At 34.6% G+C, this 14965-nt stretch overlaps 2 protein-coding genes across 2 annotated transcripts; one reads left to right on the forward strand and one right to left on the reverse strand.

Annotated features, from left to right (window-relative positions):
- The first annotated feature begins 7011 nt into the window (after positions 1 to 7011).
- Positions 7012 to 8117, forward strand: LOC108198792 (uncharacterized). Its single transcript, XM_017366566.2, has one exon. The coding sequence runs from the start codon at positions 7176 to 7178 to the stop codon at positions 7884 to 7886; it is 711 nt and encodes a 236-aa protein (XP_017222055.1). The 5' UTR covers positions 7012 to 7175; the 3' UTR covers positions 7887 to 8117.
- A 472-nt stretch (positions 8118 to 8589) lies between these two features.
- On the reverse strand, positions 8590 to 12433 carry LOC108197695 (probable LRR receptor-like serine/threonine-protein kinase PAM74). The gene is made up of 9 exons (XM_017365386.2): positions 12232 to 12433; positions 11316 to 11856; positions 10456 to 10919; positions 9892 to 10027; positions 9703 to 9774; positions 9559 to 9627; positions 9188 to 9259; positions 9012 to 9083; positions 8590 to 8938 (listed from the first exon to the last, which is right to left on the reverse strand). The coding sequence occupies exons 1-9, from the start codon at positions 12302 to 12304 to the stop codon at positions 8896 to 8898; spliced, it is 1542 nt and encodes a 513-aa protein (XP_017220875.1). The 5' UTR covers positions 12305 to 12433; the 3' UTR covers positions 8590 to 8895.
- Between the last annotated feature and the right edge of the window lie 2532 nt (positions 12434 to 14965).

A 14965-nucleotide genomic window follows, 5' to 3' on the forward strand; every position in this document is an offset into this window, starting at 1 on the left:
TAAATAGTCAACAAAACGGATCCCGTAATTAAAGCCAATCCAATTTAAAAATAGAATTATAGCCTAAAAATCAAATTCATAATAATTATGAATTCAAAAACGTAACGGATTCAGCCGCCGGTACAACCACCGCGACACCACCAGCACCACCACCGACCAAGATGTTACATAGTTCTAACATATTGTGATTTATAAGAAATTGAAAACATAAATCACATCTAAATGATAAATCAAAAACCTAATTCACACAGACAGTAAAAAATCAATTAAAAAGAAACAAGATTTCAATTTTCTTACAAACAATACAAACAACAATAATCTGAATCAGTTAAAAAGAAAAGAAACAGAAATATATGATAAAGAAAAAAGGGTTGCATCATCAGAATACAGACAAGAGATTACATACCAAATGAAGCTGGTTTCACACAGAACAGACACAATAACACAAGTTGTAGCATAATAAGAACAAAGAATCTGTGTGTGAGTGTGTGAATCAGTAGAGAGATTTAGTATTAGTACGCATCTGCCAACATGAGAGGGGGAGGTTCGAAGAGGAAGTGAAAGACCACGAGTTTTGTCGGTAGTGTGCCTGAAATCAATCTCGGAGAGTCCGGGAGCGGCGATAACTTGAACAGGATCGCCCGAGCATGGATGAGATGATGGGATGGATTTGAACATTTGCACCATGTTTGTTTAAAAATGCTCTAATCCGTTTCCTAGATATAATTAGGGTTATATGTATAAATATACTTAAAGTTTGGAATTTTGAATAAAATTGTAATTGGCTTCTGTTGAAGATTGGTATGGAAGTCTTGAGTTTGGGTGTGGCAGGAGGGAGGGCGGAGCATCGTCCGGCGGCTAACGCCGGCGAACGCCGCGAGCGGAGTGGTGCAAGGCGGTGGTGGGCTTGAACAGTAGAGAGAGAGGGGCTGTTCTGGTAGAGGCCGTCGGAGCGGTGTCGGTTGGCCGGCGGCAGTGGTGGTAATAGGTGGAAAAGATGGAGGAGGGAGATAGATATACTTGCGAATACATCCATTTTAGTCAAATGGATTCATATAAAATGAAGGGAGCACAAGAATATGACTTGCCATCGTTTGACCCTTATACTCAGGGGCGTATTTAGGATTTAAATTTTTTTAAAATTTTATAGAGGCATTTTTATAATTTTGTAAAATTTCAAATGGTGAAAAAATGTTTAAAAAAAATTTAGCGGGAACACGTGTTCCCCGTGCCTCTTCTTAGATCCGCTCCTGCTTATACCAGAAAACATCTACCATATTTTGCTCCAGCCAGAATGATGGTATTATTCATGCCTGGTGTCCTTTTAGCCCTGTAAACATTAAACATAAGGTGCAGCACACATAACATTATCACAGGAATTCAATTGCCAGCCATCAACTCCATAGTCAATGAGATATGTTGCAGCAGGGTTACCCTGGAGGAGACTTCCTGCGGGTGAAATTTGCCTGAAATTTTATTGGATTCACCTTAACTTTGGAAGTGAATGTGCTCCTAATTTTTCAATCAAATTTGCTACACGCTAACCTTTAGTCTCTCTTGTAATCTCTATTCTAGGGACTCAGATTGAACCTATATTCATGAACCACCATGTGATTTACTGTGTACTCATCTGCTGGACTGCGAAATCATGCCTTTTTTCTGCATATATGTAGCGCGGTTGATGGTTCAATTAATTACATGTATGTACAACTTTGTCGATCATATTATGAAACATCGAACTTCTAGAACTAAACAGTCTTTTAACATAGCCTCTGCATTCAGTCGGATGCAAAAGAACTTCTCAGTATCAGTACCATAAAACGAAAGAATACCATGGTCTGCACATGGGCGGATCTAGTAAAAAGGACGGGAGACAGGGTTTGGTATCTATTATAAAGAGTAACTTCTGTAAATTATTTGTAGTATCTCTGAAGTAAATTATTTGCTCACTCGAATGTTTCGACCATTGATACCTGATAGGGATTAAGGGCCTGTTTGTTAATGAGAAGTAGCTTCTATTTCTGGCTTCTACTTTTCTTAGCCCGTTTGTGTAAAGAAGTAGAAACACTTTTAAGAAGTTGTGAATCCTAGTTTCTCTCTCACAGCTTCTGCTTTTTTTCCAAATACTTTATTAACTTATCTATTTCTCACTTCTGCTCCGCTTTTTTAGTATAAGCAAGGAGTCACTTCTTTTAAGCTTGCCCAAACGGCCCCTAAGTATTAAGAGTAAAATGAAGTCATAAAACATAATGAAATAAAACAAGTAATAGATTCATGAGCAATTGCACAAGTGACAAAACATAGACTACTAAGTCCGTGTCGACTGTCATCACTTTCAGTTAATCGATCTTAGACGTATTGCAATGTTTAGTGATTTGCTGTCTGAGGATGATGATATTGGGCCAGTAGTTATAGTTGAGCTAGAGGATTAAATTGGGCTCAATAATATAATCGCTTTGACAGCATAATTGCATACTCCCTCAACTTCACATTAATCGAATGTCTACTTCAGAAAATCACACAATTTAAAAAAAATGAATATTAACAAATTGATTATATTAAATAATCATAATATGTGGAGTGAGATTAATCCAAGAAATATCAATACAATAGATATGTGGAGTATAATTGATTTCGGAAATATGATTTTGCATACAATTATTAATTCGAATTCTCCAAATAAGAATTCTCAATACTAAATTTGAAAAAAATATTCATATGCATAATGAACAGATACATCATCAGCTACAGATTGATTTGGTTCGGCATGCTCACAGTTCCACGAACATCACTAACTTTTATAATGTTTTAAATTTAATATTTTCTTGTGTGAAATTTTTAATTCACATATTTTTGATAATTTGATGCATTTTAATTACATAATATGTCATTTATTTTAATAATACTTTTTTAAACATCTAATCACTTTGATCTGAATATTTAATTTTAATATTTTTAAATTAATGAAAATTAAATTACTATAAATATTATATGATAACAATATAATGATTCTTACCGGTGAATTTTGTATTCGATGAGTTTATCGGGCCTTTAAAAAAAAATCTCAAAGAAACGTTTTCTCTCTGACCACTCCTCCTTTTTTTTCTTTTGCTTAGTAGCGGGGCTTCCATCAAATCTCTATCGATGAAAAACTCCAAAACCTTTTATTTTATTTCTGTTTTCTTACTTCTTCCAGTAAAACTTGTTATAAAACTTTGATTTCCCAAAAATCTTCCAAATAAGATTAGTCTGTTTTCCCTTAATTTTCTGGCATTAGTTTGTTTTTTCGGATCTAGGAATTCCAAGCCTTTTTCGATTTGTCTTTCTTTTTTCTAGATCTAAATCCACCGGAGTTACGAATTTCTTGTTCTTCACAGTGATTTTGTTCTCGAAAATGATCCCAGCTATATTGTTTTTTGTGGATTTCTCGTTCGGGTATTTATGAAAAAACTCATACTTAAATGTTAGTAAAATATATACGGCATAGTATACTCCTTGTATGTCATGTTAATTGACATTTTAATTTTTGTTTTTTTTTGATTTTTTTTGAATTTTTGTTATAATTTAATTGCCTTTAACTTTGCAAAATATAATAAATATTTGTATCATGAAATGGACCTTTTCAAAGTTTCTCTTCCTTTTTTTTATGAAACCAGTGAAGGATAGATTGAAATTGTATATTAAAACAGTATTTTAATAACTGTAAACTAATCTCAAACTCAAAATTTAACAAAAATATAAAGTAGCAATGATACTTTCCGAAGAATTTATGCGTGTTCGAATCTTGTTTTTTCAATTTTTGTTTTGTCATGATGCGGGTTCGTTTTATATGTGCACTGCATAAAACTTAGAGTATACTCGAACAAGTAATTATAGCCAAAGTAACAAAATAATCAGACACGATCCTTGTTTTACTCGAAACAATTATGACAATAAGTACTTCTTTCAATAATCAAAACAAAATTTATGTTATCATGCGTACTTTTCTTTTTCCATTTCCTGCGTAAATTCAGCTCACTCGCCCGATTCAAATTTCCCCAATTTTGTTTTCCAGAACTTTTAACCACCCAAAAAGGGTGGTCAATACTCAATAGCTAGGGTCAACATGTGTATTTATATTAATTTACACACCTATGCACATAATTATTTAACCGAGACTTGAGCTCTCAAATTTTAATTATAAAAATATAAGAAATATGCGCAATGTTCTTTTCTAGATAATTTCTTTGAATTTTTTCCTAAAATACCCTTGAAACAATATTTTAATTTGAGAAAGGCCGCATATGCTACAAAATTCACAAACAATTTCCAAAATAACAAAGTTGAGAGAAATGATCCAAAATATTATTCATTAACGTCACATAATCCAACGTCACATAATTCAATGTTTAATTTTGAAAGAAAACGTTATATCGTGTTGTGTTTAGATATAAAAAACCATAAAAAGTGAACACAAAGCATTTTAAGAGTAAAACGCTACATGAAATAGTGTTTACAGTTTCAAAACGCTATATCATGTAGCATTCAAAGAAAAAGAGGATAAACACGACATGATTTGACGGATTGCAGTATGGTAGACAGGACCATTTTCTTCGACAAAAATATTTTTTGAAAATTATAACAGTGAGGGCCACGTCCATTTAATTGAACATAATACGATAATAAGGGATATACAGGAAAACGAAGAACCCAACTAAGGAGTCGTTTGGTTGGTTGTACGAGAAATCAGACATGGGTATGTAATGCCAAACCCATACCTACTGTTTGGTTGGATTTTTTTATCGTCATACCCATACCTAAAATCCTCATGAACTTTTAAAACCCAAGTGGAGGGGTGGATATGAGATGTTGGTATGAGTATCAATATTAATATTTTTTTTCTTATATTTCGAAAAATATTAATAATAATAAAAATTATTTATATGTACAAATAAATGTTGTTATTAATAATAAAAATATTTATAATTTTTTTATTTAATTAACATAATAATATTTTAAATTAAATAGATTCATTCCAACATTCGACCAAACACAAGATATCAGTAATGATACCTTAACCCCATATCACTTTAAACCGATTACTAATTCCAACCCGATATCGCTCCATGAACCAAACGACCCCTAATATTTTGACGTGATTTTTTAAGGACACCGAGGAAGTATAATTCTTGTTTCTATTTAATTAGAGCTCAGAAATTCTAGATTACAATATAATCACTCCTAAAAACTATCCTATTTCTAAGCCTTATGCAAAAATATGTGAGCCAACCTCAAATGAATAAAATCAAAACCAAGACCCCTACTTCAATCCCCACAAATAAATCAATAATGTATATAGTCAGAAAGTGCATCTGTGCAAATGCAAGAGTCTATATGCACACATGGCCCTCCACACTATTGAGCACAGTAATATCAGTTATTTTTTCCTGAGTATTCTGCCAAAGTTCACTATCCCTACTCAATCATTTTCATGCTCTCCTGCCAACTTCTCATCTCACAACTTCTCTTTCTTTGAATTATGAAGTACTTCCTTGAAAAACAATGTACTTTTGTGTGGTCCTAAACAAAATTTATCAGGTGTCATCAATTCTATACACATACTGCAAACCAAGAGGCAATGCTGTACAACAAAATACACTGTTTGATCAATTATGCAGACAGACCACATGCTAGCTAAACTCCACATTTGCTGAGTCTGGTTTTGCCAGTGGCCTTGAACCACTGATCAGCTTCTTATATATCTAAAGATTCAGTTTTTTGTGCTTTCATTATACAATGCTCACAGCTGTTCTTGTGAGCTATAGTTATCGGTATAGCCCACTTGGTCTCGTCTGGTCAATGTAAGAATGCATGTGTCGATGACCTGCTCCGCATTTAAGTAAGAATTAAGACCAGCCCAAATCTTAATTATGTAGGCTTTTTCAGGAACCGGGGACATCAATAATAACTGCAAGTTGTTAACTTGGTTTAAAATGACTATGGAATCCTGGTCAGTTCTGCCGAGGTGAAGAATATACTAGCAACATGACAAAGATTTCGAGGGTGGTTTGGTCACCATGAAGTATCTTTGGAAGAGCTTCACATGGCTTGAATTGCTAATGTGACCACATGGCTAAGGACTCTTCCCATGTTATATTATGATCTCTTACAAGTAAAGAAAGTTAGACAACCAAAGCTTCTCTATCTTTGACTGATCCTTGTTAATAAATCTATTACCACTAATCTATCAAGATAATCCTAGCAAAGCAGAATCCTCTGTCCCTCTGTCTCTTTTGTCTTGACCTAAACCTAAAAAATAACACTAAAATTTTTTGAGTTCCAGAAGACAATTCAGAAAAAACTGACAGGGATTTTTTACAAACTTAAAATTTCTGCTTCTTCTGGCACCTGCGGTAATATCCTTTAGTTCTAGAAACGAAATAATTTAATATTTCTCTGCTTCCATTTTATAATATGTGTCACTTAATTCTTGGTATGAGAATTGAATAAAAACCAAAAGAGTTATTCTGATTGAGCAACAGGGAACAGATTCCACCGTTATAGTATTGCAGACATAAATGTTAGGGGGAGTTGGATGGTCTAGACCTTTATTAAAAGTTGAGTGATGTTGGGGGAGAACGAGGAAGCTGCCTTGCACGGCTCAACTCTACTTGACTCGAACCAAACATATCTCATTCCAAAGTCGGGTTTGGGCAGAGAGGTTAAGATATACGCAGAGTAGAGTTTTGGTTCTAGAACATTCATATTTCTATGATGCGTCTTACTACTGATCTCTCCAAATTTCCATAAAAATATATAATTCAATTTTACCTAATATGTATAGAAATTACAGAGCTCGAAAACAATCAAAATTATATACTAAGCAGTAAGCAGTGCTTCTAATGCCATAGTAGAAGAACTTCTGTCTTAACTAGGTCCACAAGTCTCCATGTGAATTTCGTATATTAACACTCAACCTTAGCTCACTGGTTTTGGTTTATCCTAAAACACTAGGTTTAATAATGTCGCCGTCCATAAACAATTACTAACAATAATTAAGAACATATAAAATGATAAAGAAACAGTAAAGCACCTCCTTGTCTTTATAAAGCACACAAACTCATGCATATGTTAACATACACCTTATCAACAACTCTTTACTCCAAGTCCTTTTTCAAAACCCCAAGACAATTATCATGATTTCCTTGGAAACCATTCAAGCGGCCTCTAGATCTATCGAGCCAATTTCTAGTCCTCGGATTTCTTTTTCAGCTGATTTGCTTGATGATGAGGATTTCATTACTATAAATCCAAACTCTATGGCGGATAAAGAACAAGAGAAGCAGAGGGAAAAAGCACGTAACATAGATTTTGAGTTTCTCTCAAATGATAGCCAAACCATGCTATCTGCTGATGAGCTACTTTTCGATGGCAAGTTGCTTCCGTTTTGGCAAACACAGCAGTCTGAGAAACTCAAAAGTATCAGTCTCAAGACAGAACAGTCCGAGGAGGTGACAAAACCCGAAGTTGTCAACAATGCAGAGACTAGAGTAAGCTGGCTTCCTGACGAAGACCCTTCTCCTAGACCACCTACATGCACGGTTTTATGGAAAGAATTACTAAGGCTGAGAAAGCAGCGTGCATCTAGTTTGTCACCGTCTTCATCTTCTTCTTCCTCAACATCCTCATCCTCGTTAAGATCACTTGATTTGCCCTCAATCGAGGAAGGGAAAGAAGGTTCAGAGACCAAAGACAAACATTCTAAAAGGATTAAGAAGGGGTTGGAAAGGACTAGGTCGGCGAGCATAAGGATAAGGCCTGTGGTTAATGTGCCAATCTGCACACAGGCAAAGAGCAATGCACTTCCACCCCGGTTTTCCTTTAGGAAAGCGAAATCAGAGAAGTAAGAGTGAAGAGTGCTAACTACTGGTGAAAATAGAATTGTCCATTATGTTCATTTGTTGTTCCTCATTCGATTTCATTTAGGCCATCCTTAACTTTCTATTCTCTTTCTTTTCCTAATTTGGGTTTTTTCTTTGGTCGTGTTTAGTTGATTTCTCCTGTAGTACTGGATCTGGTAGATCACCATGTATATGTTGACTTGTATTTCTATTGGATTTATCAGCAGCTATATTTCACCTCAGTCTAATCAATATTTCTTCCATGTACAGTTTGCATATTTGGGGATGATAAAAGGGATATGTGGCTCATGGTACATCATTCAAAAGCACATTTATATATGATCACACAACAAATGTAGTACTCATCAAACTAGATTGGCAGAGATAAATTTTAAACCATGGCCGATGCATATAGATAAGAAATTAGCACCTGCAGATTGGATGCCATAGCTAAAGCAATTTTCGGATATGATGATTTTTTGGTATTGGATAATTATACAACATTAGAACAACCATTATCCAAAAATTTGAAATGATTCTGGATTGTTATGTAGGCATTACAATCAATTAGGAAAAGAATTAGTAAAATACTCTTAAATATTTATAAATACAAGTAAATCTAGAGGATACATATTTGTTTGATAGGAACCAATGTAAAACATAGAACACAACGGATATTCAGCATAAAACACAAAAAATGTTTCCAGTGTAAAGGAACACTGAAATTGCTATATAATAATTGAACCAAGCAACCCACTGTTGTATAATTTTGACATGAAGGCTTTTACTTCATAGAACAGTGTCGCACTAATTTAATTTGACAGCATTAGTTTATAAATCTAGACATTTCAGAAGATTACAGGACTTTGTACATGGCCAAGGTGCTAATTATAAATTATTACCTCACAAAAAATATCAGAGCAGCAATGCTGAGAACTCACAAACTTTGTTCTAGATGTGTATTCTACACTTGCTTGTAAACTTGTAAATAGATAGTTGTATGTACACGAATTGCTCATGAAGGCGGTGGTGATGAAAATGAATTCCCAGGAGATAATCTAAAAAGCAAATGAGCTTGATAAGCATAATAGACATTAAAGACCTCAAGGAAAAGTGGGAAGAAAACAATACCTGAGATCTAAATCAGGTCTTCCTGTAAGGCTATTCGGAACTTGACCAGTCAAGTTATTCTCTTGCAAAAAGCTGAAAACAGAATTTGAAGGTCATTTATGTCATAAGCAGATGCTAATAAACATTGATATAGATTGTAAGAAATAGATCTCTGCTCCTATAATAGTTGAGCTTACAGTTCACGTAAAGTGTCCATGCTTCCTAGTGATGGGGGAATCGCTCCACTGAACAGATTTTTTTCCAGATGTCTGTATTCACAGAATTAATATTAGAAATTACAAACCATCACATCTGTGTAACAAGCTCCAGTAACTGCACTAAAGTCTTAAGTAATATTGAATATTGAATTATTACTGTTCAGTCATATTTTGAAATATTCAGATAACATATACAATTCTATTAGCACGCGACCATAAATTAATAGCTGATCCATAAAATCTGGCAAGGAGATAAATAGCATATTGAGCTTCCTGTTCCTGTGTACTAATGCATGTCATCACAGACAACAATATAGGTTAAGAAAAGAATGCTGACAGACAGGACTTACACTATTGCTAGTCCCTTCAATGGACTAAGATCAGGAATATATCCCGACAAGCTGTTGTTGCCGAGTAAGCTGCAAAAAGGATCATATTGTTAGTTAACAAATGCTTACCCTTCAAGCTCATCAAACAAGTCAATAAACACTTACATGTCAGTCAATGCCGTCAAATTGGCAATACTAGGTGACAGCGATCCTGAAAGAGCCATGCTCGTAAGGTTTCTGCAGAGACAATGTGAAGAACTCAATATTAGTATTTCAAATCTGCCTTGCATATTTTATCTTAAATGCTTGTAAAGGTTCTGGGTATTTGACAAGGAAGGGAGAGCTTAGACTCACAAAGCAGTAACACGTGTTTTATTTCCTCCAGAGCATGTAACCCCAGTCCATGAATACTGGCGAGGTAAACAAGGATCACCACTCCAATCAAGTGGAGGGTTCCGGAAACTTTTCCTCAATCTTTCCAAGGCAATCACTGAAAAGAAAAAAATCTGATGAAGTTATCGAAAGAATTGATCAAGAATCATGCAAGATAGAGGAGCAAGTAACCCAGACCCCATGAGACTTATTTCCTTCAAAGAGGAGCTTGTAGAATGTGCTCTAATTATAATACTGCTTCAGTTGTTTGAGTTGGTATCTTTAGAGGAAAGAGTCTTAACAACAGGCACAAGTAACAAACTAGATTCAAGGGTAAAAATAAAAATATTTCCAAGGTGAAAATACTCTTGACCAATATAAATTCTCCAGTTCCTTCAAAATTTGGATAAGTTTTAAAACAATATCATAAGCAAGGAACACTCTGTATTAGATACTGACCAACTGCTAGATGATATATGATTGAAAAAAAACATGGAATAGTCCTAATTCTTAATAATCATATTTGCAAGAAAGGCATATCAGTACCATCTTTAGTATGAGTTTTCCCTCCTAGTCGCACCAAATCAAAAATTTCGCCAGCATTAATCAAAGGACCAAGTGTAGATCCAGAAGCAGGAGTCAATTTTATTGTCATAGGGCCAGCAACAGGCCACTCCTTTGCATATACCACAACACCATCTGGAATCACACTTAATTCACGCATAAACAATACATCATTTATGCTTATGTTAAAAACCCGTGAAACCCCTGAAGACGAATCACTATCCTCAGCGAAGTATAGAGCAATGTAGTATGTCGAGTTTGGCAGAGACGAGGGAGGCCATTGAACCGTCAGATCTTTGGGTTCTGCAACTGTCAATTTTGTCTCAAAACTCTTTAAAGGTGGAAGATTCCAGAAACCAGAAACACTGACATTTCCAGCTCTTGTTAGGATGGGATTATATTCTCCAAATGGCTCCCAAAAGCGGTCATACTGATCATCAGGATATCTGGTTTTCAAAATATCATTGTTAGAAAGTAATGGAGAGCACACAACAAACAATCTTCTATAAAATATTAAAATTAAGATTACAAATCAGTTTCAGTATCTGAAATTTATATGTTTAAACTACATAAACGTAAACTAAAACATAAATACCAAGCAAATTACCCATTTCCCTCTTCCTTATATTTTCAGTTATGCTAAGCACTACACATTCAAATGAGTAACCAGATTAACTAGTCAAGCAAATCAACAATATTAGTCGACAGTAGCAGTTATGTATTTACCACAATTTACGCTAGATCAAATCGAAATCATTTCAAATTTAACTATTGAAACAGCTTGTAATAGGTAATCCAATGAGATAAAATCCGAAACCAGTACTATAACAAAGTCAACTTACTTTATGATCGTTCCATCATATCCAAAGCTGTGCCTTGCAACTAAACTCAAACCATAAGCCCCAAAATTAGTCGAATTATACAACGAATCACCCAAAATCACAAACTCCAATCCAGAGATAAACGGATCAGACTCCGTATATGAATTAACTCCCAAACAAACACTCATCGTCTTCCCTGTAGGCGTAAAAACACCTTCATAATACGAAGACAATCCTTTCCTATAATCATCCGTTGTATTCACCACACTCCAGAAAGTCCCATCAACAATCTGATCAAACACAGGTGGCAAAACATCATCACCGTTGACTTCTCCGTAAAAATAAGTAGTCCGAATCAAGTACTTTCCAGGACGGTAAACAGGGACCGTGTAACAGAATTTTCGACCTGAAAGTGGAAATGATCGAACGGTGGTTAGGATTTCCCGCAGGCCTGGAGTTGTTACAGTTTTCGATGTTCCGGTGGAGATGTAGTCCGTGTCTGGTTGCCATTCCCGTCCCTCGATAATTGATCGGACACTTGTACCACAGTTGATCAGCAAACCTGAAAATCAAAAACATCATATATCTGGAAATTTGCAAAAATACCTGTATTTTCAAACTTATTTTCAAAAATACTGTCGAAGTTGCAACTGAATTTGCAACACAGTTGATTTTCATGTCAGTGACATTGCAAACGAAGTTGCAAATAAGATTTCGCCGTATTTTTGAAAATAATTTCTATAAATTGGTATTTATGAAAAAAGCCCCCCAAAAAAATATTATTTTCTAAAAACTCAACACGGTGATTTATCTGTATAGGATTAGAGTACAAGTGATTACATGACGAATAATTGATTAAATGATTTTGTATTGGTTATATTTATCGTTAAGATAGTTTGTAGCGGAATACGACAGACGGGACGAGAAACATGCGTACCTTTGGGAGGTTGGGAGAGGGAGGGAGGGAGGAATGAGGAGAGACAGAGGAGGAGAGAGAGAAAGAGGAGCATGATTTGATGTGTTAGGTCAAGTAAGATTGAAATGAGAGAGACATTTTTTAGAGAGAGAGATTGAAGAAGGCAGGGGAATTGGAAAAGGTCAAGAAAGAAGCAAAGAATGAGTAGTAGATGAAGTTGGATGAGAGAAAAGAATCAGACGCGGGAAATAACTAACACCAAGTCATAAGTCAAACGACGGCACTTTGACTCTTTCCGCAAGTGTGTTAGGTTTGTGTTTGGGTTCTAGTTGGAGCTGTTAAATGTTTGTTTTTGTCTTTGTCAATTAGGAGATGCGAGTACGCTCAGGCTGTTCAGCTAATGGACAGACTTGTGTGGGTGGGTTCAGTTCAGCCGTTCAGGTGTAAATATTGATTAAGGTTTTACTATATTTTGTAATATTTTAAGAGCATGAAATTTAATTTCACAAATCCCTTCTATTATATGGTTATATTTTGTTATCCATAATTTTATCTTATTTTTTGTCAATGTAACTGAAACTGAAATTTAACCAAGTGTTCACATTCACACTGAATATTTTAGCTTTCGAATTATTCTGTTGATGGATTGTTTAGAAATATTAATTTTGTGGATACATCTAGTATAAGTTTCTTTTAACAACTACTACGTCCATCCGTTACATGGAGATAGAGTTCGAGACGGAACTCTTATAAAAGATAGTTTGATAATTAATTTTCAAATTTTTATTCAAAAATAATTTTTATTTACTATAAAATTAAAGGACTATACTTTATAAAAATCTTAAAATGCATGTCAAAAATTGAAAAAAAAATCCTATAGAGAATGAGCCGGACAAGGGTGATAAAGTTCAGATCAAATAATATTTAATTTAGAAATACTCAAAATGGAACTAAGAAAATGCCGGCGGCTTCTACTGAAGTTGAATGATATACTACATTAGAATTGTGAGCTTCACCGGAAACAATGAAGTGCTCTTCAAACACAGCATTATTCTATCTTTTCTCTACTCTTACCATATGTACAAATATTTAAGAAAAAAACAAACAAACAAATTACCCGTACCGGAAAATGCTAGGTACCCCAAAATATTGTCCCAAAATCTTTTCCCAAATGAGGTGTCAAAATCTGATTGGTTGTATTTACTCCAATAATAATGAGACCCCACTTGTATATACATCAATCACCCAATCAGAATTTTCCACTTGTATACCGTATCATCTGGTAAAAAATTTTGGATACGTAGCATTACCCGTACTCTAGTGTTTGCTTTTGACTACTCGGGCAAACATGAGTTTTTCTAAATGCTGCTGTTGATGATACCTGGAAGAAGCTGGTACTCTTCAGTCTCCACACACAGCCGGCCTCTCTTTTGAACCTGGATCACACAATTACGTGCAAACTTAATAAAATAGAATAAATCACCATCCTAACCTTTTCCAAGTGAAGGCTAGTCCTTTGTCTCGTGAAACTTAGTCTCCAGAGTTCTGGAAATCCATTCGACTATGCTACATTTAAAACTTTGAGGGGTTATAGCAATACAAGTACATCTCTCACCAGTTACCAACTTGAGCACTCAGATTTTTTTGAAACAATTTGACAATATAAAATTTATTAACCAACTAAAAAACAGTAAAAAGGGAACAAATTAAATCTATTAAGAAAGTTATAATGATGATTTTAAACTTCATGATGATCCGTGTGCATTGCATAGGTATAGCCGTATAGCCTCAATTAGATAATCAGAAAAGAGCTGGCACAGCGTATTCAAAGTACATAAATAAAAACAAATAAAAGATCAATAGATCAATCAATCTCATCAAAACAAAAAGAACAAACTCGTAAACCTCTTGAAAACAGGTGCGCAAAAAACCCACCAGTAGAAGTCCAAATAAAAAATATAAAGCACTCTTGCTATGTAAATTTAGCCAGCCACTTTATTCCATCACTGAATTTTATAAGCCTCTTCTTTCAAAATAAAAAACTTGACTGTCTTGAAAACTTATAATCTAACACTTGGCCTCCTCTTCTTGCATTTTAAACATAAGAGGCAAACATGATGTATATTCATGTTCCATCGATAAAAAAAGGCGTTCATTCTTAGTGCACAAAAGTACATACAATAATATGTACCCTTGAAAGATAATACATCACTTCATATTCAATCTCCGCCCTTTTTTTCACTATGCACACTGTGAAGAATGTTGCTCATGAGAACTGAACAATTGTGCTGAGAAAAAACCTGGGTCTACTTGTTAACAGTTAAAGGATACAATGGAAGTATCAGAAAATAAAAAAGAAGTTACTCACCTTGCCAGGAGCACCTACTGAAACAAAAATATAGTTACAAGTGATACTGTTACATAATTTTTAAAAAATGTAGTCACACTAAATATAGGTCTGCAGTGCAGAAAGAGCAATATTAATTTTTGATTACAAGTGGGGGAGTTAGACAGGAAAGCACCACAACAGTAAATATAAAAACAAAGATAATCAGAATCATAATAATTGCAACACAATGTAGCTTGATTATGCTCAACTGCAAATTCGCCTAAATTATTTTCGGTTTGCTTACTCAATTTGTCTAAACACTGTTGCTAACTTGCTATACATAATTTCAACACTCATAATTAAAATGTTACCTTTGTTGGAGGTTTCTGAATCGCTTTCTTGAGCACCAATTAGCACTGAAACATT

Source organism: Daucus carota, chromosome 8 (assembly GCF_001625215.2).
Source record: "Daucus carota subsp. sativus chromosome 8, DH1 v3.0, whole genome shotgun sequence".
NCBI lineage: Eukaryota > Viridiplantae > Streptophyta > Magnoliopsida > Apiales > Apiaceae > Daucus > Daucus carota.

What these genes read in the sequence shown, in the direction of transcription:
- LOC108198792 (XM_017366566.2), top strand. Translation starts at nt 7,176, where the DNA reads ATGATTTCCTTGGAAACCATTCAAGCGGCCTCTAGATCTATCGAGCCA.
- LOC108197695 (XM_017365386.2), bottom strand. Translation starts at nt 12,304, where the DNA reads ATGCTCCTCTTTCTCTCTCTCCTCCTCTGTCTCTCCTCATTCCTCCCT. An exon ending in CCTCTCCCAACCTCCCAAAG is followed by an intron (nt 11,857 to 12,231) that starts GTACGCATGTTT and finishes TTTGATTTTCAG; the next exon opens with GTTTGCTGATCAACTGTGGT. An exon ending in GAAAACTCATACTAAAGATG is followed by an intron (nt 10,028 to 10,455) that starts GTACTGATATGC and finishes TTTTCTTTTCAG; the next exon opens with TGATTGCCTTGGAAAGATTG.